Source organism: Narcine bancroftii, chromosome 6 (genome assembly GCF_036971445.1).
Source record: "Narcine bancroftii isolate sNarBan1 chromosome 6, sNarBan1.hap1, whole genome shotgun sequence".
NCBI lineage: Eukaryota > Metazoa > Chordata > Chondrichthyes > Torpediniformes > Narcinidae > Narcine > Narcine bancroftii.
In genome coordinates this window covers 231,400,385-231,421,792 of record NC_091474.1, presented here as the reverse complement: position 1 = coordinate 231,421,792, position 21,408 = coordinate 231,400,385, and the positions used below count along the sequence as shown (strand labels likewise).

General features: G+C 42.5%; 1 protein-coding gene across 11 annotated transcripts in view; it reads right to left on the bottom strand.

Moving 5' to 3' along the window:
• acoxl (acyl-CoA oxidase-like) overlaps nucleotides 1-21,408 on the bottom strand; it is a 434,711-nt gene that overhangs the window by 138,785 nt on the left and 274,518 nt on the right. For all 11 annotated transcript variants that reach the window (XM_069887663.1, XM_069887664.1, XM_069887661.1 and 8 more), the window contains one exon: nucleotides 14,013-14,102. In XM_069887663.1, the coding sequence (XP_069743764.1) occupies nucleotides 14,013-14,102 (90 nt within the window). The remainder of the gene's footprint in view (nucleotides 1-14,012; nucleotides 14,103-21,408) is intronic.

The window sequence follows — 21,408 nt, the reverse complement described above, 5'->3', positions numbered from 1 at the left end:
TATGCCATAGTAATGAAATTACTATTACACAAATTTTGCCTTCTGCCTGCTATAAGGTAAACAAAGAGTCACCATTCGTGTCGCCAAGTGTCCTTACAGAGCAAAACAAAGGGAAGCAAAAGCGTGTCCCTTAAGAGTCACTGAGAGTCCATGGATTCGCCTTCAGCCTCTGTGCTTGCACGGACATCTGTTTGATCAATTGGCAAATGGGGCTCCAGCTCTAAACCTCTGACAGGATCATAAAGCCTTCAGCACCTGAGGCCCTTTGGGAGCCCTTCCTGCCCTCAGCACCCTCTGTAGTTTGGAGTTTCCGGTGGTAATTTTACAATCTTGATTTTATATTTCCTTTAGATACCAGTCCATGGCCAAAGCCCTCCGTTTGGTTAAATTCATATAGTTGTGGAAATTTCAAGCCCACAATTTACAATCAGCAGATCTTCAATTTGTTTAAAACACAAAACTGGAGAAAGTCCACAGGTCAAATAGTGTGCTTTATATAGCAAAGGTAAAAAAATACATGACCAACATTTCAGGCTTAAGGTAAGGAAAATTGTCGGCAGGCATCTGAGAAACACAGGCATCCTCAATGAAGGGCTAAAGCCTGAAACATTGGACATGTCCTTGATGAAGGTGCTCAAGCTTGAAATGTTGGTTATGTACCTCGATGGAGGATTCAAGCCTGAAACATTGACTATGGCCTTGATATGAAGGGCACAAACCCAAAATGTTGCTTATGTATCTAGAAAAGGTACAAGGACTGCCTAAAGAAATCTCTTGGTGACTGCCACATTGACCACCGCCAGTGGGCTGATATCGCCTCAAACCGTGCATCTTGGCGCCTCACAGTTTGGTGGGCAGCAACCTCCTTTGAAGAAGACCGCAGACCCCACCTCACTGACAAAAGGCAAAGGAGGAAAAACCCAACACCCAACCCCAACCAACCAATTTTCCCCTGCAGCCGCTGCAACCGTGTCTGCCTGTCCCGCATCGGACTTGTCAGCCACAAACGAGCCTGCAGCTGACGTGGACTTTTACCCCCTCCATAAATCTTCGTCCGCGAAGCCAAGCCAAGCCAAAGAAGATAAGGTACACTGTTTGACCTGCTGAGTTTATCCAGCATTTATGTTTTTACTTCAATAGGGTGTCTGGAGACCTTCATGCTTTATTTCTTTCTTCACTGTATGTGGTGGCCCTTGGACAGACAGCCATGGAATGTGTAATTGCAAAAATCCATTCTGATGGAGTGACACTATTTGAAGTGCATGCATCTTTTGTTTTCAACAGCTCGCCTATTCAGAAGGTAAGAGCAGATTTCCATTACATTAGTTTACACCTTTTGGGGGAGGGAGGGGGTATTTGCCACCAAGGTAATAGCAACACAAAAGCAATCAAAGAGGCAATGACTTCAAATGACACAATACAAATGTATTATTTAGAACACTGACCCCTGATCAAGGATTAGAGTCAAGGATTTTGGAAAACTGATCTATGCAATTGATGGCATCAAGTGGTGCTCCTTGCCCTCACAGTAAGGATTCAATATTGTCCCTTCTTCTTTCTTCCATCCCTGTTCCAATATTAGATTCAGACTCAGATTTATTGTCAGAGAACATACATGACATCACATACAACCCTGACATTCTTTTTCCTGTGGGTGAGGTAGAATTAATACTTAATGGTAATGTAAAAAAAACTGTACACAATGTATACATGTAAACAAATAAAGAAATGTAAACAGATAAAGAAATGACAGCAAAACAGAGGGAATAAAATCAAACAATAAAGTGCAAAAGTAAGAATCCTTAAATGAGTCCCTGATGGAGTTTGTCGTTGAAGAGTCTGATAGTGGAGGGGGAGCAGCTGTTCCTGAATCTGCGAATCCCGTGGCACCTATACTTCCTTCCTGATGGTAGCAGTGAGAACAGAGCATGTGCTGGGTGGTGTGGATCCTTGATGATTGCTGCTGCTCTCCGATGGTAGCGTTCCCTGTAGATGTTCTTGATGGTGGTTTTGCTGTGATGCCCTGGGCTGTGTCCACTACCTTTTGCAGGGATTTCGCTCAGGGGTATTGGTGTCCCCATACCAGACTGTGATGCAGCTGGTCAGCACACTTTCTACCGCACCTCTGTAGAAACTTGCCTGGCTTTCTGATGTCATACCAAACCGCAAACTTCTAAGGAAGTAGAGGGGTTGACATGTTTTCTTCACAATGGTATTAGCATGTCGAGTCTGGGAAAGATCCTAGAAGATAGTGTCTCCTAAGAACTTAAATTAGCTCACCCTCTCCACCTCCGATTTCCCCCAGTGACCTCTGGATCACAAACCTCTGGTTATCCCTTCCTGAAGACAACAATCAGAGTGACGTTCGCAGCAGCGGCAGTTTGTGACCCCCCCCCCCCATTTCCCACCCCCGCGGCAGCGATCTCTCTGCCCCCTGTAGCAGCGACCTCTCCCCTCCCATCACGACAGTGACCCTTCTCTTCCCCTGAACGTTGCAGGCACTTCAGCCAGGGGTTTCCCTGTGACGCCAGCGCATAAGCAGGAGTAACCGGGTCAGCCATTTTCCTGTTCAAGTCACCGGTGGACGCAACCTAGTTAAAGTTAACCGGGTTCCCTCATTATCTCTGAGGTAGGTCAGGGACCTGGTTGGATTTGGACCACGCTGACCAGATCGAACCCTTCCAAGCTGCTGCACGAGTGGAGCGCTTACTGGGCAAATTGCCCAGTTATCCCCATTTTACATGGCAGTTTGAAAGGGCCGAGCTTTTCAAGTCAGAATCCATTGACAGTCAAAGCCTCCTGTGTGGTCAGAAAAGGCCATGTATAGTTGTTGATCCATTTGAATAGGTGCTTTCACAATGCCCCTGAAAGCCAGTATTTAATTGCCTTTTTACCATTTTACTTACCTGAGTGTGTGTGTGGGGGGGGGGGTGGGGGGTCAGTTTATCCTTGTACTCACCCACCAAGGTAGGTAGTAAGTATCAGAACCAATGAGTTTTGGATCAGGTCCAGTGTAAAACGCTTGCCTGCCTTTCTGGGACTTCAACGCTGTAATGCTGCAGCTTCCATCTCCTTTAAACATGGGTCGTTGACATGCCAATTTACTGGGATCTCAGTGGGAAAGCACCTATAGTGTCATGGATTTGTACAGCACAGAAACAGGCCTTTGGGCCACCACTCCCATGCCAACTTTCTGCCATCTCCACTCATCCTATCTATATCCAGGTTAATCTCTGATAAAGGTAATGCCCACTGTCCCTTTGATAGACCGTGATTCAGAGAAAAGCTCTTTGGCTACTTGGAGGAGTTTGCTAGAAGAGCTATATGAACTGGGTAATTTGTTCTCTTCGATGAACTGTGTGCAGAAGCGCTTTACTAGAACGATGAACGTGAAGGGGCTAGAAAAGCTGGAATGACTCCCATTAGAAGGACAAGTCTTGAGGCATCAAGGTTTACAGCACGGAAATAGCACTAATTGTCTAATGCGTCCATGCCGAACCAGGAGTCTTCCTGGACTAGTCCCATTGGCCTGTGTTTGGTTTATAAAAAGAGTTTTGATGAAGAGTTTTGGCTCAAAAAGTCAACCATTCCTTTTCTCCCAGTGATGGTGCTGAGTTTCTCCAGCAGCATCCTTTTGGCTTCAGATTCTAGTACCTGCAGACTTCTGCATATCTCCATCCTCTTATGTGTTTCCTATCTATGGCTCTGCCAATGTGTATTTGAAGGTTCCCCTGTATCCTTTCCCACCAACTCCTCAGGAAACTCATTCCATGTACCCATCTCCCTCTGAATAGAAATCTTGTCCCTCAGTTGCCTTTGAAATCTTTCCCCTCTCACAATAAACAGATGCCCTCTAGCTTTGGACTCCCTGACCTGGAGCAGGATTAAGGCCAACTGATGCCTTAAGCACAGTCCAACAATGGTTCCCCCTCGACCCTTCCATTGTCTAACGGACAAGACATTAAGACTCATTAAGTGCTGAATGTGAAATAATAGATTAAAAATTCAGTTTTATACCAAGCCAGACTGCACAACTAAATTGACTATAACCTATATATTTTCAATCTATCTATCTACTTATTTATGCGTTTTTTTTCCCTCTTTTATTGTGGGGGGGGGGGGGCCCTAGTTCAGCTGCACCATGGTGAATGCGGCACTGGAAAAAACTTGGTGGTGCCTCCTTCCCTTGGTGCCCAAAGCCCATGCTCATTTTGGTAATGATTAAACCAGGCCTGTGCCTCCCCTGGAGAAAAGATGGTGACAATCCATTGTGTCCATGCCCGTCATATATAATTTCCAGATTTATTGACAGAGCACCTACATGACATCACATACAACCCTGAGATTCTTTTTCCTGCAGGCGAGGCAGAATTCATACTTATTGGTCGTGCAAAAGAAATGTACACAACGTACATGGCGACAAATGCAAACAGATAAAGAAATCTAAACAAACTAACTGCAATACAGAGATAATAATAAAAAAATCCAATGAAGTGCAAAAGTAAGAGTCCTTAAATGAGTTTGTTGTTGAGAGGTCTAATGGTGGAGGGGTGGCAGCTATTCCTGAACCTGGTGGTGTGAGGCTTGTGGCACCTGTACCTCTTTGCTGAGGGTAGCAGCGAGAACAGAGCAGGTGCTGGGTGCTGTGGATCCTTGATGATTGCTACTGCTCTCCGACGGCAGCGTTCCCTTTTTATAATTTATAATTTTCTGGAGCTCTTTCCATGAGCTTCTTTGTTTTGCCTTAAGCTTATTAGAGATGTTGAGGGAATCTAAAAAAAACGAGGGCAATGATGTCATTGGTAGAGCTAAGAAGTGGTTTAACAACATTTTTCTGGTTTATAGCTTTGCATATTCAATGGCTTTTCCCTCCTGCTGAAGTGCATGTTTAAATTACAATTCACAAAACTCTGAAGCATTATCCACTCAAAAGGTGTGAACTGTTACTTCAGATACTGGAACTCAGAGACTATGAATAGGCACAATGAACAAAAGCAACAATTTAGTGAGAATAATGTCAGCAGTAAGGCTTGGAGTGCTGAAGGAGCAAAGGGAATTGAGTTTTGAAAGGAGAAGACAAGCCCATAACTGAAAAGCACAAAGACTGCAAAAGATAGAATCATGACCAAACAATTATGTTTTTTTACACATCCTCTGCGTTCCAGGAAATTATTTCCAATTTCCATGAACGCAGTCTGTATAAAAAGATCAAAACAGGAATAAGAACTCATTCCCATTCCAACATTTTATCTCTTCGATCCCCCTAGTTGTTTTCACGGATCACCTGCGGTCTAAACTGAACTGCAGGTGATCGTGAACAACGGGCTAACGAACAGGACATCCAGCCTTTACCACACTTCAGTTATTCTGTCTAAACTCGCGGTGCGATATGGATGTTTGGAGCTTTGGTCGTTCCAGTGTGAACGGCCACTACAAGAAGGTAGGGAGACACTTCGGAACGGAAAAATCCTGTGAAGTCTGTGTAAATAACACAAGAGACAGTTCAGGCTAGAAATGATGAGACAGAATCAGAACCAGGTTCATTGCCAGGAAATTGGTTGTTCTGCGGCAGCAGTATTGTGTATTACAGGTGCAAAAATTGCTATGAATTATATTTTCTTAAATATCCTATTTAAAAATAAATGGGTTCAAAAGAAGAGAAGAAAAGTGAAGCATTGCCCTTGGTTCATTGTCCATGGAGAAATTCAATGGCAGATGGAAAGAACTGTTTTTTGTTACGTTGGGTGTTTACCTTCAGGCTGCTGTACCTCTTTCCTGATGGTAGCAGTGAGAAGAGGGCATGGTCTGGGTGGTGAAGTTCCTTGATGATAAAGGCTGCTTTCTTGAGACACCGCCTCAACCGTAATGGAGTGAAGACGCTTCGGGTAGGGATCCTTTATTAAGACTACGACTTGATCGAGATTAAGACTGAGTCAGGATAAACAGAGGTGAAAAGGATCCCATGAGATGATGGTTTTAATGATCAGGGCAGGTGATTTTATACTTTGGACAAAAAACACATATGGCGTGAGAAAAAAAATGGAGAGAATTTCTGCCAAGCTCTTGGAAACAGTCAGAGCCTTCATAAGAGGAATGTCAGAAACTAATTGGTGGGACATGGGGAAAGAGCATGGGTAATGAGGTAGATTGCCTTGTCCTGCTGAGGCCTGGCAGTTACTCAGTTGGCTGAGAGGACTATTTCAATGCCCTGAGATACTATGATATGGCCCATGCCAGTCTCATCCATGACAGGGATTCTGGCTCAGGTGTCAGTGAACTTCACTTCATTCCAACCTTGTGAATTCTACTTTCAGGGCCACTGTGAATGGTCTCTGGTTGGTGCCTACTACCAAGGGGGATAAAGATCATTTGGCGATCAAGTGTCTCACACAATCAAGACTACAGAGGGGCTTTAGGTGTGGAAGGGGTAGGCGATGAGGAGGTGGGGACAGAAGGAAGGCTGGAAAATGGGGACATTCTGAATAACAGTGGAAAGTATAGAATGAGAAAAGATCATTTAGTTTGGAGTGTTTGATTCTCCAGAACAGGTCAGGCACAAATTTCAGTTAACTTAATTCAGTATTATTCTATGTATAAACACATACATCATCCAAATCAGTGGTTTTAAAACTGCCCCACTAAACTCACAATCCATCTTAAGTAATCCCTATGCCATCGGTGCTCTGTGATTAGTAAGGGTATGTGAGTGGAAAGGGAAGGTTGAGAATCACTGCTTGAGGCCCAGTTGTTTCTGAAATATTTTGCTTGAGAAAAATTGTCATTGGCCCATTTTCTTTGGAGTTATGAAACCCTGCACATAACGAGTCAATGAGGTACGATTAAAACAGTGGTTTTCAAACTTTTTCTTTCCACTCACGTACTAATTTAAGTAATCCCTATCTAATCACAGAGCACTGATGGCATTAGGGATTGGGTAAAGTGGAATGTGAGTTTAGGAGGGCAGTTTGAAAACCACTGATCTAAATTATACACAGATGCTTTTTTGATCTGGGCTTCAGGGAAATCTAGCAAAACTTCAGAAAAACATTCTGATGTCACAAGGTTCTCTTTTCAATCTGAGTCACTGATGTTGAACAGCTGAAATTCTATTGCTTCTGGGTTCTAAATTTTTTTTTTAGTTTTTAATGGTAATAACAAGTTTCTAGGATCTACAATCAACACAGACAGATCTGAAAGCAAACAGTTTTTGAAAGCCGGTTTGAGAAAATGATTGCACAGTGGTTTGCCTCCTGGGAAACACAAGAAGCTACAGAGGAGGAGTAAACCATTTGGCACATCAAGACTGCTCTGCCATTCATTAAGATTATGACTGATGCTCCACCACTTTCAATGAACTCTCTCCCCTTGGGTCCTCGCCAGGAGAATGTCAGGAATTTGACTGGTCAAAGTCAATAGTATCATGTACGAACAGTGACACCACATGCCTCACATCCCAATTCTCCACAAGCCTCACATCCCAATTTTCCACAAGCCTCACATCCCAATTCTCCACATGCCTCACATCCCAATTCTCCATTGGCCTCACATCCCAATTCTCCACATGCCTCACATCCCAATTCTCCACATGCCTCACATCCCAATTCTCCACAAGCCTCACATCCCAATTCTCCACAAGCCTCACATCCCAATTCTCCACATGCCTCACATCCCAATTCTCCACAAGCCTCACATCCCAATTCTCCACAAGCCTCACATCCCAATTCTCCACAAGCCTCACATCCCAATTCTCCACAAGCCTCACATCCCAATTCTCCACAAGCTGTTGATGATAATGAGTTTATTGTTGATGTTTCACAAGAATATTAAAGAAAACAATAATTGTCAACGATTTGAATTAAGAGGGAGAAAAGTACACAAGATAGAAATAAATATTCACAGTGATCTGAGGGTCGTGAAAGGTGACTTGCAAGATACACCCAGTCGTTCTGTGATTTCAGGTTCAAGCATCTGATAGCTATTGGGGAAAAAAAAAACTCTTCTTGAACCTGGAAGAGGTGTTTTTCAAGCTTCTGCTCAAAGGAGGTAGTGAGAAGAGGTTGTGGCCAGGGTGATGTGTATCCTTTATGGCGTTGGCTGCCTTCTTAAGACAGCACCTTATATAGATGTCTGCAGGGGATAGGAGGTCGGAGCCTATGATAGTCCTGGCTATGCTTGCTGCCTTCCTCAGCCTTCGGGTTTCCTGGGCATTCACATTCCCAAAATGAGGCTGTGATGCAACCTGCCAGTATATTTTTCGCAGTGTCCCCGTATAAGTTTGATAAGTATATCGGGCGACGTGCCAAATCTCCTCAGACTCTTTTGGAGTTAGAGGCGTTTGGTGCACCTTCTTCATGCTTGGCACAAGATGATGGTTCCAGAAAAGATCTTTTGAAATATGGACCCAGGAGCTTGAAAGTTCTTTGTCTCTCCACCTCCTTCCCATCAATGCCTTCCTGAAACCAATGATCTTGCTGATGTTGAGAGCAAGATAGTTGTTCTGGCACAACCCAACCAGATTCTCTATCTTGTATTTGAACTCATCATTTCCAGTTATTTAGCCAACAACAGTGGGGTTGTCAACGAATTTGCAGGCTGAGTTGGAGCTGAACTTGGCTGTGCAGTAATGGATGTACAAGGAATAGAGCAGGGAACTAAGCACGCAGCCTTGAGGGACCCCTTTGTTGATGGTTAGTGAGGAGAAGGTAATGGTTCCGATCTGCACTAACCATTTCGAATGCTGAAAGGCCTGGACAGAGTAGATGTGGCAAGGATATTTCCCATGGTAGAGGACATGAGGGCATAATTTCAGGGCAAAAGGGTGTCAATTTATAACAGAGATGTGGAAAAATTTCTTTAGCCAGAGGATCGTGAGTCTGTGGAATTTGTTGCCACCGTCGGCTGTGGAAGCGAGATTGACAGGCATTTGATTAGTCAGGGCATCAAGGGTTATGGGAAGAAAGCGGGAGAGTGGGTTGATGAATCAGGTCATGAGTAGAATGGTGGAGTAGACTCAATGGGGCAATGGGCCTCCTTCTGCTCCTAGATCTTGTGATTGGGATCTTCTGATGAAGCCAAGGATCTAGTTTTGGAGGGTCAGAGAGAGTATCAGGTCCTTTAGTTTGGTCACGAATTTTGCTGGACATGATGGTGTTGGACGCCAAGCTGCAGTCAATGAACAGTTTGACGTTGGTGTTGCTGTGGTCTAGGTAGAGGGCCAACGAGGCGGCATCTGCCATTGACCTGTTGTGCTAATAGGGGAACTGAGGTGGGCCCAAGTTCTTCCTGAGATAGAAATTGATTCACTCCATAACCAACCTCTCAAGGTACTTCATCACGGAAGATGCCAGAGTCACTGGAATGATGGATGCCCTTGAAGCAGGCGAGGACATCAGACCGCTATAGCGAGAGGTTGAAAATGCCCGCAAAGTACTCTCGCAATGGCTGAAACTCCACCCATTACCATATATGTCGCTGTATAGGACGGTCCACATAGAAATTTCACCTCAAAATCAGGGGTCGTCCCATACAAAAGGTCTAAAATACTAACCTTGATGGCGAAGTCTCAGCCCCGCTGCCATCTTCCTGCCGGTTCCGACCCCATCTCGCGCATGTCCCGTTAGTTATCTGCCAACCCCCAGCGCTTCCACCTGGTCCAACTGCTGCTGGCTCCTCTCGGGTTTTAAAAGGCTTGTTACAGGAGCCAACAGTGGTTTATTTTAAAATGTCCAAATAAAATTTAAACTTTTAAATGATAATTTGTTATTAAAATATTGTGATTTGCTTTTAACAGCATCCACTAATTTTTGGTGGTGGGGGGGGGGTTGTCATATACAAAGGGCATCTTCGTTCAAAACCAAAATTTTAGGTAAAAATTCCAGGGGTTGACTATACAGCATCGTCCCATACAATGGCATGTACGGTATATTCATGATGTGCACTCCTGGGACTTAATTTCTTAGCATGGCATTCAAAGTGTGGCAAAGTTTGCTGCAAATCTGTGCAAACTTAGTGCAGAATCAGCAAGGCCGCATACAGTATACGGTGGGAGGAAAGATCATTGGCAAACAGAAAATGAGTGCAAGCCGGTCCAAAACCAGATATTCCGTTGGCTCTTTTGCCAAAGACATTAATCAAAGCACCAGTAACTGACTGAAGTATATTCCAAGCACATTTTAATCTGCTTTAAAAAATAAATCTCATTTGTTACTGTCACACTACAGAATCATATTTGTTACACATAATGATTAATTTGCTGTTATTCTAAGACAAATGTAAGGAATAGAATTCCAATGGCATGGAATGATTTAAGACTGTTTTGGGGAACAATAATTAATTGTCTACTCACTGCAATGATAATGAGTTTTAATCATGTAAATGCTTTACAGAAATGATATACTGCTTTAATGACTCCAGGCACTGCAAATCATTATAGCCCCCCTCCTTGAAACATAAGAACATAATTAAGTAATTGAAGTTAAAAAAAAGTTATACTTCGTATTTTTATGACGATACAAACAGAAAAAAAAACACAATTATGTGTTTCCTCCCTACAATACCCTTTTCCCTGTTTTGTAGCCACTATAATTATCCGGCTGATTCGTCTGAATTTATGGTTAACGATAACGTCTGGGTTGTTCATGGTGGGGACTCAGTAAGGGTGGTGCCATTGAAGATCAGATAAGGTTTATTGATGAACATTTTTCAGGTCTTCAAAGGCAGGGCTTACTGCACACCCCTAATGATCCCTTGAGAAATTAGAGGTGCTTTCATGCTGTCAAGGTCTTGCTGCCGGCAAGCATGGCTTGGGTTTATTCGAATGGAGCATTGCATAATCACCAGTGAACGTCCCTACTTCTGACATAATGATGGAAGAAATATCACTGAGGAAGCAAATGAAGATAGTTGGACGCAGGTCGTGAGGAACTCCTGCACTGATATTCTGGACCAGGGATGCCTGCCAACCACCACATGATCTTACTTAGGAGGTATGTCTCCAGCCACTGAACCATTCTTTTCTTTGATGCCCACTCTACTTAGTGTTCACAGAGTTCCTTGATGTCACACATGGTCAAACGCTGCCCTGCTGTCAAGGACATCACTGTCATATCACCGCTGGAAGATGCTTAAGCTTGCTGAACCATTCAGGAAACGCACAGCTCATCTTTTCAGCCACTGTCCCATTATTCTCTTGTTCCTGATCAATGCCTTGAATACATTCAGTAACTGAGTGGCTGTGGTCGACAAAGAATTCCAAAACTCTACAGCCATAAATTAAAACTGAGAGATTGTTTCGTTGAGCCCTTTCACTGTGTCCACTGCAACAGCAAGAACCTCCCGGTCGGTGGCCAACCATTTCAATGGTACACCCGTTGCCACACTGACATATCTATCCATGGACTCATACATTGTCAACTGAAGCCTCCCACAAATTCAAGGAACAACACTTTATTTTCCGTCTCGACTATATATAAATATGTTTTAAAGGAGATATATTGTGGGGTTTTTTGGTGTAGGTCACAAACGAAAACGAACACTTCATAAAACAGACCTCATTTAAAATGCCAGAGTTCTGCTCAAGCCGGACAATCCAGGCTCCAAATGCCTTTGTAAAGACAATGGAAGCTGCTTTGCTGAAGGACTTCACAAGTAGGTGTTAATTGGACATGCTGTGGAGGAATGGATTATTATTTTGGAAAACAACAGATGAACGGACTCAGAAGATTGGGTCTGGTGCCGCAATCTGTCTGAATGCAGTTTTCTGTTCTAGGAAAGTCACGTGGTTTTGCAAGCAGAGAGAGAGAGAGACAGAGAGAGAGAGAGAAAGAAAGAGAGGAGACCAAATAGGCTTTCTCTAAGAGCATGAGTGAGAGAGAGAGAGAGAGAGAACTGGTTTCTGCAGCTTGGCAAGCTAACAGTTTGTTTTTAAAACCTCATTTTGAAGATGGGTTGTGAGTTCTGAGTTCAGCCTGTTCAAAACCCTTGTGGTCCATACAAAAGGAAATGGCTGGCTAGAGTGTTTCACCTGAAATAAGGGAAACAAAAGGAACCTTGTGGTGATCTGCAGAAGAAGAGGTTATCATTTGGAAAACCCTGATGGGGCAAGTTTGTTTGGCAAGACACTTAAGTGGCCGATTGGAGGGAATCAGTTTGCATGTGTCCAACGAGCAATAAATCTCTCTCTAAAACCAACAAGAACCTTCCAGAGTGATAACCAATTACCTTTAAGCACCAGAGCTTAGTGAAAATTAATAAATGTCAAATTCTGTGCACAATATAAGAATTTCTTGATACCAGTGAACTTGGAGGAATGAGAAGTGAGATTGGACTGTGAATCAAAGAACTTTTCTGAACTTATACACACATTACATACATGTGCACTTAAATTAGAAGGGGATTGTTAATAACAATAAGTTAAAGTTGATCCTGTTTTTATGTTTAAAGAAAATTAAAAATGACTTTTGTTTAAGTAACCATTTGTCTTGGTGAATTTCTATTGCTTCTGGGTCTTGGGGTCCTCTGGGCTTGTAACAGAAGCTATGGAGAGGGTGTAGAGGAGATATACAAGGATGGTGCCTGGACTGGAGAATGTGCCTTTTGAGGAAAAGGTTAACAGAGCTAGGGCTTTTCTCATTGGACTAAACAAGGACGAGAGGCGACTTAATAGAGACTACAAATTTATGAGACATGGAGTGGTGAAAAGCAAGCACTTTTTCCCAGGATGAGAGTAGCAGTCAACAGAGGACATTTGTGCAAGGTGGAAGGAGGAAAGTTTAGGGGAGACACTGGGGTAAATTTTTAATTACCAAAGAGAGTTGTGGGTACCTGGAATGTATTTCTAGTAGAGGTGGTGCCTAGAGCAATAGAGACATTTAAAAGACAGTTAGACAGGCACATGGATCTAAAAATAATAGAGGGTTATGGGTGTAAAGTGGTGAAGGTTTCTACTCGTTGATACAACATCATGGAATGAAGGCCTGTATTGTGCTGTAATGTTCTGCGTTCTCTGTTTTATGAAGCCTGATTAAAGTTAATGCAGACACACATGGAAGGACAAACCAAGGTACGGCATACACTGTAAATAGTAATGCACTGAGGAGTGCAGGAGAGCAGGGATCAGGGAATACAGATATACAATTTCCTGAAAGTGGCATCACAGTAGGTGGGTCCTAAAGAGAGCTTTTGGCACACGGGCCTCCATAAATGAAAGTACTGAGGATAGGAATTGGGATGTTATGTTTAAATTGTGTAAGATATTGCTGAAGCCGAATTTGCATTATCATGTACAGTTTCGGTCACCAAACTATAGGAAGGATATCACTAAGATTGAAAGAGTATACAGGTGATTTAGAAAGATGTTGCCCTGACTTGAAGAACTGTGTTACAGAGAAAAGTTAAACAGATTAAGACTTTATTCCCTGGAGTGTAGAAGAATGAGGGGAGATTGGATAGAGGTACATAAAATTATATTGGGTATGGATAGAGTTAATCCAAGCAGGCTTTTTCATCTGAGAATAGAAGAGATTAAAAAAAAACTAGAGGACATGCGTTAAGAGTGAAAGGGGAAAAGTTTAAAGGGAACATTAGGAGGAACCTCTTCACACACAGAGTGGTGGGTGTGTGGAACGAGCTGCCAGCTGAAGTAGCGAATGCAGGTAATTTTGACATTGAAGAAAAATTTGGATAGGTCCATGGATGGGAGAGGTAGAGAGGAATATTGTCCAGATGGATGCAGGTTAGTGGAATTAGGCAGAATAATAATTCGGCACAGAGTAGAAACGCCGAAGGGCCCATTTCTGTGCTCTATGATTCCATGGTTCTATAGCTGCAAATGTCCAATATTTCCCTACTACTGATATGAGGGTTACTGGCCTACAATTTGGCAGATAATCCATTCTTTTCTTCTTTAACAAAGGAAAATATTAGCTGTTCTCCAGTCCTCTGGGCCCTCTCACGTCACAAGTGACATTGCAAAGATTTCTAGTCAATGCAGAAGAAAGCTTCAAATAACTCACCTGTAGCATGACAACATTGTCTCCCTCAAAGGTGACAAATACATCGGAGTCACATTTCAGGCCTGGAATTCGATTTTCCATCATGTAACCCTGAAAAATAATAAGCAAGTAACAAGAGTTTATATAACAATGAAATAATGCTAATTCTGATAAATAATCTGATCTTAGGAAAAAACAAGGCCAAAATGCTGGAGAATTTGGTGAATCTACCAAGTCAAAACACATGGAGACATAGTACATTTTAAAATCATTAAAAAATATTATTGACCACATGGTGATAACTGATTCTCATTGATAGCTGTGCTGGCCAATTACACCTCATTAACCTGAAATGAGAGAGAAAACTCTCTCATTTAGATTTGTTTACATTTAGAAGGTAGGGGGAATACCAGAGGACCTGGGGAATATCCTCACAGGTCATGGGGAGAAGGTGCATAATCCTCACAGACCGTGCTGTATTTGAACCCGGGTCACTGGTGCTGTAACAGCGTGGTATCAGTCTCAGAGTTTGTTGAATTTTGGTCATTGGGGCTATTGACTTCTTTAGCGTCAACCTTGGTGGTTCTTAAAGCAGCTTCTTTCTTCGTGACTGTGTTACAGAGTTCGGTGTTGTGTATTGGCCTATGTGTTGTGTGTGCAGAAAATGATTGAAAAATTTCTGGACGGATGTTGTGGAGTGGAAGAAGGCTCAGAGCATGAGTCATGGTCTGGAGGAGAATTTAGAATGTTGGGATTTCAAAAAGGGATGAACATTCCGTAGGCAGCCAGAAGGATCTGGACCAAGCCAGTTGTTTCTCTCTCTGCAAACAACACAAGACACCTTCGAATTTTGTGCTCTCTCTCTCTCAAAGATCTTTTGGCTTCTGTTTACCAAACAAACTGAACTTTATTTATGATCTTTGCTTCGGTTGAGATCGAAGTTTGGTGAGACTTGTGTGTTTTGTGTTTGTTTTGTGTCTAAGTGTTTCTGTGGGCTGGTTGGAAATATAACTTAGACTTTAATTACATATGTTATATTTAGGCTGGGGAATTTATTAGTTTTACACTGTTATAGAAATTTGCATGGTAACCAGTGGGCATTGTTATAAAAAGGGGGGATTTTGAATTAAAGTTTGAAGGTGAATTTTTGTTAATAAAGTAATTGTTAATCTTTACCCCTGTGTGATATGCCTTCTTTGTGGTTGCTGGTTTGATCTTGTAACCACTGCCATTAAGAGACTGCTGGAAGCTGGAGCAAATTGCTGCTGGATGAGCAGATCAAGCAGCATTCGAGGAATAAAAGGGACAGTCGATGCTTTAGGTTCACCAGGACTGCTGAAGAACCCTGACCCGAAACATTCATTATCCCTCTCCTTCCACGGAGTTTCTCCAACAACTTGTAAAACACAGAAGTCTGCAGACACCGCGCTTGAAGTAAAAACATAAGGCTGGAGAAACTCACCTGGTCAAACTGTGTCTTTTACATGACAAATATAGACTCGTAACCAACTTTCGGCTTGAGCCCTTCATCAAGGTGTGAGCAAAAATGTAGGCAGGCGCTCAAACAAAATGGTGGGGGAGGAGGAGCACAGTCCCACAGGCAGGAGGTAATAAGTGGATAATCAGCAAACAGGGGGAAGCGGGGAGGTGAGCTTGGGATTGTTGTGGGAGGCCTGGAACTGGAGCTGAAAACTATAAGGCACGTGATGGCGACGGAGGCAGAGCAGCGAGGAAGGCAACGTGACTGTGGAAACGAGTCTGGTTGAGAACACGGTCATAAAGCTTGAGAGCAATAGGGATTACAGATGGGGAGCAGTGAGAGAGAACTCCCTACGGAGAGCAAAGGCAAAAGTTATTTTTTGCCTTTTAAAAAAAATTCAATCAACATGGAGTTACAAAGCAAACAAAATCAAAGAAACATCACAGATATAATATATATATAAAATACCAAAACCAAACTACATGTTGATGTACAAGGAAGGAAGAATCAACACATTACCACATTCTGCACTATTGTTGACAAATACAAAATTACGTACCTTGCCGATTCTTAAAAGTAGGAAACAGTACAAAAAAAAGAAGAGAAAAGAAGAGAAAGACCTTCCCTCCCCCAAAGGAAAAGGAAAAAAAGAAAAAGAAAAGATAATTCTCCCATATGATGTGACAACATCATCTGTTTTCCCAAAGCATTAATCACATACAGATGAAACATTACATGATTATCCAGAGCCTACTTCCTCCCTTAAGGGATCAATGTCTTGACATAGACATAGGGATAGTGGTATTGGAGACCGGAGGGGGGAAACATCAAAGCTTAACTTCCATGTATCTTAAATAAGGGCTCCATATTCTTAAAAATGTATAATAATTTCTGAGGTTGTAAGTAATCTTTGCCGGGGAACACAGCCATGCATTTCTAACTTCCAATGGGTCAGGCTCAGTTGGGAATCAGATTTCCAAATAATGGCAATGCATTTCCTGGCCACAGCTGAAGCAAATTTAATAAATTTCAATTGATATTTCAACAGCCTAATTTTAGGTCTTATATCTGCTAATTTCCTCCCCATCCCAAAACAAAAAGAATTCTGGTACCTGAGGGTATCAAATTCTGCTCATTTGTTCCAGGAGATTCCCCAAGTCTTCCCAGAAGGATCCCACCTTAGGGCATGACCAGGTCGAATGCAAAATGGTCCATATATCTTGACCGCATTGAAAACAGAAATTGGATCATTCAGATTTTGATTTATTTAATTTTTGTGGAGTAAGTTACAGCTAATGCAAAAAAAATTGCCCCAGCCTATACCCTACATTAATTGTATTGCTCATGCTGTCCTGACATAGGTCGGACGAGCAAAGTGGATCAATTTCTATACCCAAATCTCTCTTGACTTATCTAGCTCTTGTTTAGGAGCTTCCGCCAGGAGTAAGAAATATATTTTTTGAGATAAATTTCTTTGGGATCCCCTTGAGGCGAAACTTCTTCAGGACAGGCATTTCCTGAAGAGAGAATGTTCTTTTCCTCGTGAGAAATATCCTACTTTTGTCAAGGAAGAGCCCAGGTAACAGAGAGATGCAAATATTGGTTTATCATTCTGAGATCTCATTTTGACTTTTTTTTAACCCAAAATACACTTCATTGAGATAACTGGCAGTTCTATATTACAGCCCATTTATAGCTTGCTATTTATTTGTGAGATGTTTGATTGGTTGGATGAGGAGAACAGATAACCAGAGGAGGAAGGAAAACAAATGGTGTTTTTCATTATGAAAACCAGGTTTTCCTCATGTTTGTCACTGGAATGTTACAGGGCAACCCTTTATTTCGGCTATGGCCCTCTTGGGACTTGACTCAAAGTTTATGGGCCCCCTTCCTGGTAAAGCAGTCCTATTTTGGTTTCTTCCATGTTTCTCACCTATACCAATTACATAGAAATAAAAAAAAATTATGTTACATGAGGAGAAAAGAAAGCAAGGTTTTTACTTAAAAGCACGGTGGCCCCGCTGGCGGGGGTGGGGGAAATGGGGCACATAGGACCTCAGTTGAGAATGGCTGTTGTAGGGTATTGGAATTGTTGTGGAATTTTAATTCAAGCAGATTTATAAAAATAGTCCCAGCAGTAGAAATTATAAAACCAACAAGTTTATGAACACTTCTCAGTGGAAAGCAAAAGCCTTAACAGGTTTGTTCTATATGTGTCTCCAAGCTCTTAAATGCGTCCTCACTTCAAGGGCAATTTAGGATGTAAAATTAATGCCAACATTGTCAGAAACATCCACACCCTGTGAACAAATTTTAAAAAAGGAGGAAGAGCAGAGGAGGCACATGAAGACTATTGAAGGGTATAGTTAGTGATTAAGAGAAGTTTTGCTTTGCAAGATACCTGTGGATCTTGATTAGCAAGGGTCTGAAAAGTTATGGATAGAAGGCAGGAGAAATGGAATTAAGAGGAAAAACACATCAGCTCTGATTCAAATTGAGGGACAGGCTCAATGGGTCGAATGGTCAAGTTCTACTCCTCTGATCTTGTGCATCACAAAACAGTGTTCTCATGCTGCTCTTGCTATGCACTAATTGATCTGTTCACTATAACACTGCTCACTACAACATATGTTCTGGTCATATAGGAAGGATCTGACCAGCAGAGCTTCTCTCACCACCAGCCAGGCGAAGTCCTGCTGCTTGCTCATGACCATTGGTGATGAGGCATTCTGCCAGATGATCTGGATGGTCGACTCCCGGAAGTATCCACCGTGTCTGTTGAGTCCTTGTCTTGCATGTCTGCAGGATTGTCCATGCTGACCACTGCCTGACGAACTTGTGGCCAAAAGTGTTGGTCCAGAAAATTTTCCCATGAAGGATTAGCAGAGTGGCAAAATGCAGCCGACTGGGACGATGCATGGCAACAGGACCAGGCCCATCCTAAGCAACACCTGGCTTATTATAAAATTATAAAACCAACAAGTTTATGAACACTTCTCAGTGGAAAGCAAAAGCCTTTACAGGCTTATTCCTGCTAATCATTTAGTTTGAAGGATGAAAGAAAAGTAAAAGTGCACTCGTGGATTTAAGGAAGATGTCTGTAGTAATTTGTCTCCTGGATGACAGACCAAACAAGCTCCCTCTATCACTATTCCTGTGTGCTTAGAAGAACTTGATCAATCCACTTTCTCCAAGTCAAAGGGGTAGCCACAGGTACTTGAATGGGTCCCAGCTATGCCTGTGTTGTGTTTGGAAGAGTATCACATTCACAGCGAGACAATTCTGGACACAAGTGTTAAAATCAGTGGAAAGTTTAAGAGATAAACAGGGGAGAACATCAAACATTACTCATTACTATATTAACAATATAGACATTCACATCAGACAATAGGTTGGACTCCGATGACAGTGGCCGTCTATAACCTACACGCTCACACACATGTACACACTCTACAGATAGGGACTTTCACACACACTTCCAGTTCCCTGTACCAGTTCACTGTTCCCTGTGCGGCTCTCTGCAAGCATTGATCTATTGCAGTACTACAGCACAGGTGAGGTGCACACCTTAGTCGTGACACTTCCAGCGATGTCCACAGTAGTGACCCGGCATGGAGCAATATCTGGGGCTTGAAACATGAGACAGAGAGAAAGAATGTGCTATGCCTTGATGTTATATACAGATCTGATCTGGGCGCCTGCCAATAATGACCCTAGGTTATTTAAACAAGCTATAGACGACATTTTCCTTATTCTAATTTTTCCTAATTTCAGATTATCATCTTCCAAAGCATGAGCTACGATATCCCGAATTTCTATGTCTTTAATCCAACAAATCAAACTCTATGGCTATTACTTTATGTAGTTTTAATTCATTGATTGAACAGCTAAACATTTTGCACATAGCTTCATATTAAGACTTTCATAATGATGAATAACAAAATATTTACTGTATGATAGAGATTAAAAAAGATATATAGAGATATAAAAAGTTTTTAAAAGATGCACAAAGGTATTTAAAGAGATACACAATTCAAAGAAAATTTTCTCATGCTCACGCTTCTTTTACATCTTGTAGGATAATGAGCAAGCTGTTAGTCTGAGTGGATATTATGACATATTACATCATAATTACTGCATATTACACTACAAACAATAGTCCTCTTACACAGACAGTCACAAAATTAACTAAGTTTAAAAACACAAGGTTTTAACCTTTACATAAGCCAATGGCAAGGTGTGCACTAATGGGTGGCTGGAGACCAACCTTGATTGACAGGTTATGTGACTTCCGAATAAGTTTCAGGCAGGGAGGACAAGTGACCACCCACAATTCACAATATTCCAGATGGGCAGGGAGGTCATATGTTTCTCCACAATCCACATATAACACCTGTGTTTTCACTGGATATGCTGAACCATCCATACTGCAAACCTAAACAGGCAAGGCTCCTCAACTCCTTCTCAGTTACACTGATAACCATATTGGTGCTGCCTTCTGCCCCCATCATGAGCTAGTCGATTTGTTCCACTTTGCTGCCAACTTTGACGCTGACTTCAAATTCATCTCTAGCAACACTCTCCCCTTTTTCGATTTCTCTGTTTTCACACCGGGAGACTAAATATCTACCGACATCTTCTATTAAACCCACAGACTCACACAGTTACCTCGACTACACCTCTTCCCACTCCATCTCTCTCCATCTGCTCAGAATATGAGGCTTTCAATTCCTGGACAACTGAGCTGTTCTCCTTCGACAGTACATGTGGCTTCCACTCTACTGCCATCAACTCAGCCCTTAACCGCAGTTCCTTTATTTCCTAAACATCTGTCTGGCCCCCTCTGCCCTGAGGTGCAATAAAGATAGGATTCCCCTTGTCCCTACCATCCTCCGCATCCAACATATAATCCTTCACAATTTCTCACATCACCAAGCCGTTAAAAGCCAGCACAGGACTCAGCATAACGACCAGGCAGTAAGTCAGCGGAGAGGAGAACTTTATCTTTGCTCCCTGCTCTCCCAGATCCACACCAGCTGTTACAGCAGCTCCGACAGAACGCCACCATCTACTTCCATCACCTGTCAGAAAGTCGAGCACTTCTTCAGCTGCAGGGGTCCACTTCATTTTATGACTCATGAAGTCATCAAGAGTGTGACTCTACATCACATTCTGTGCTGTGCGCAGATTGCCTTGCATTAACCAATATCGGTTGGGGAACTTTAGTCTTCAGGTAGGAAAGTGGAACGCAGCGACAAGATCAAAACCAGACTGAATCTCCCCCTACCACCTCAGCTTTTTTTCCTCTTTTTCCGCCCTCCCACCTGCATCCACCTATAACCGAATGGCCTCTCTTCATCCCCCTTCCTCTCCCCCACACCTTTTTTTAATCAGGCATCTGCCTGACTTTCACCAGTCCTGAAGGAGGATTCAGGGCCAAATCTTTGACTGCCTTTTGACCCACTGTGTGACCTGCTGAGTTTCTCCCACACTTCTGTGTATAAGACATTACAAGCGCCCAAGAAACAAAACCTCAGAAATGAGTCACCACCTTCAAGCTGCAAGAGGCAAGGAGGGATATAAAAGAAAAAACAATTACATCCCTATCTGATTTGATCAGTAAATAAAAGGAATATAAAGGTGAACAGAACTTGAACACACCACCTTGAGTTCTGCAGAAAGAAAAGAGCCATTTCAGATTTGGTCCAAAAATAACAAGAAATCCAAACGTTTACTGATACCCTTTTGATTTCAACCTTGAAAGAAACTCTTCCTGCGCAGTAACCTCTGCAGATGTGGAAGCAATGTGTATTTGCATAGCACCTTTAATAGAGCAGCCTGATGTGCACATGGTCGCTGCAACCCACTCTCCCACCCTGGCCAAATATAGCCGGCTGTGCATCTGTAACATTCTCATAAGGTGCCAGCATAAACATA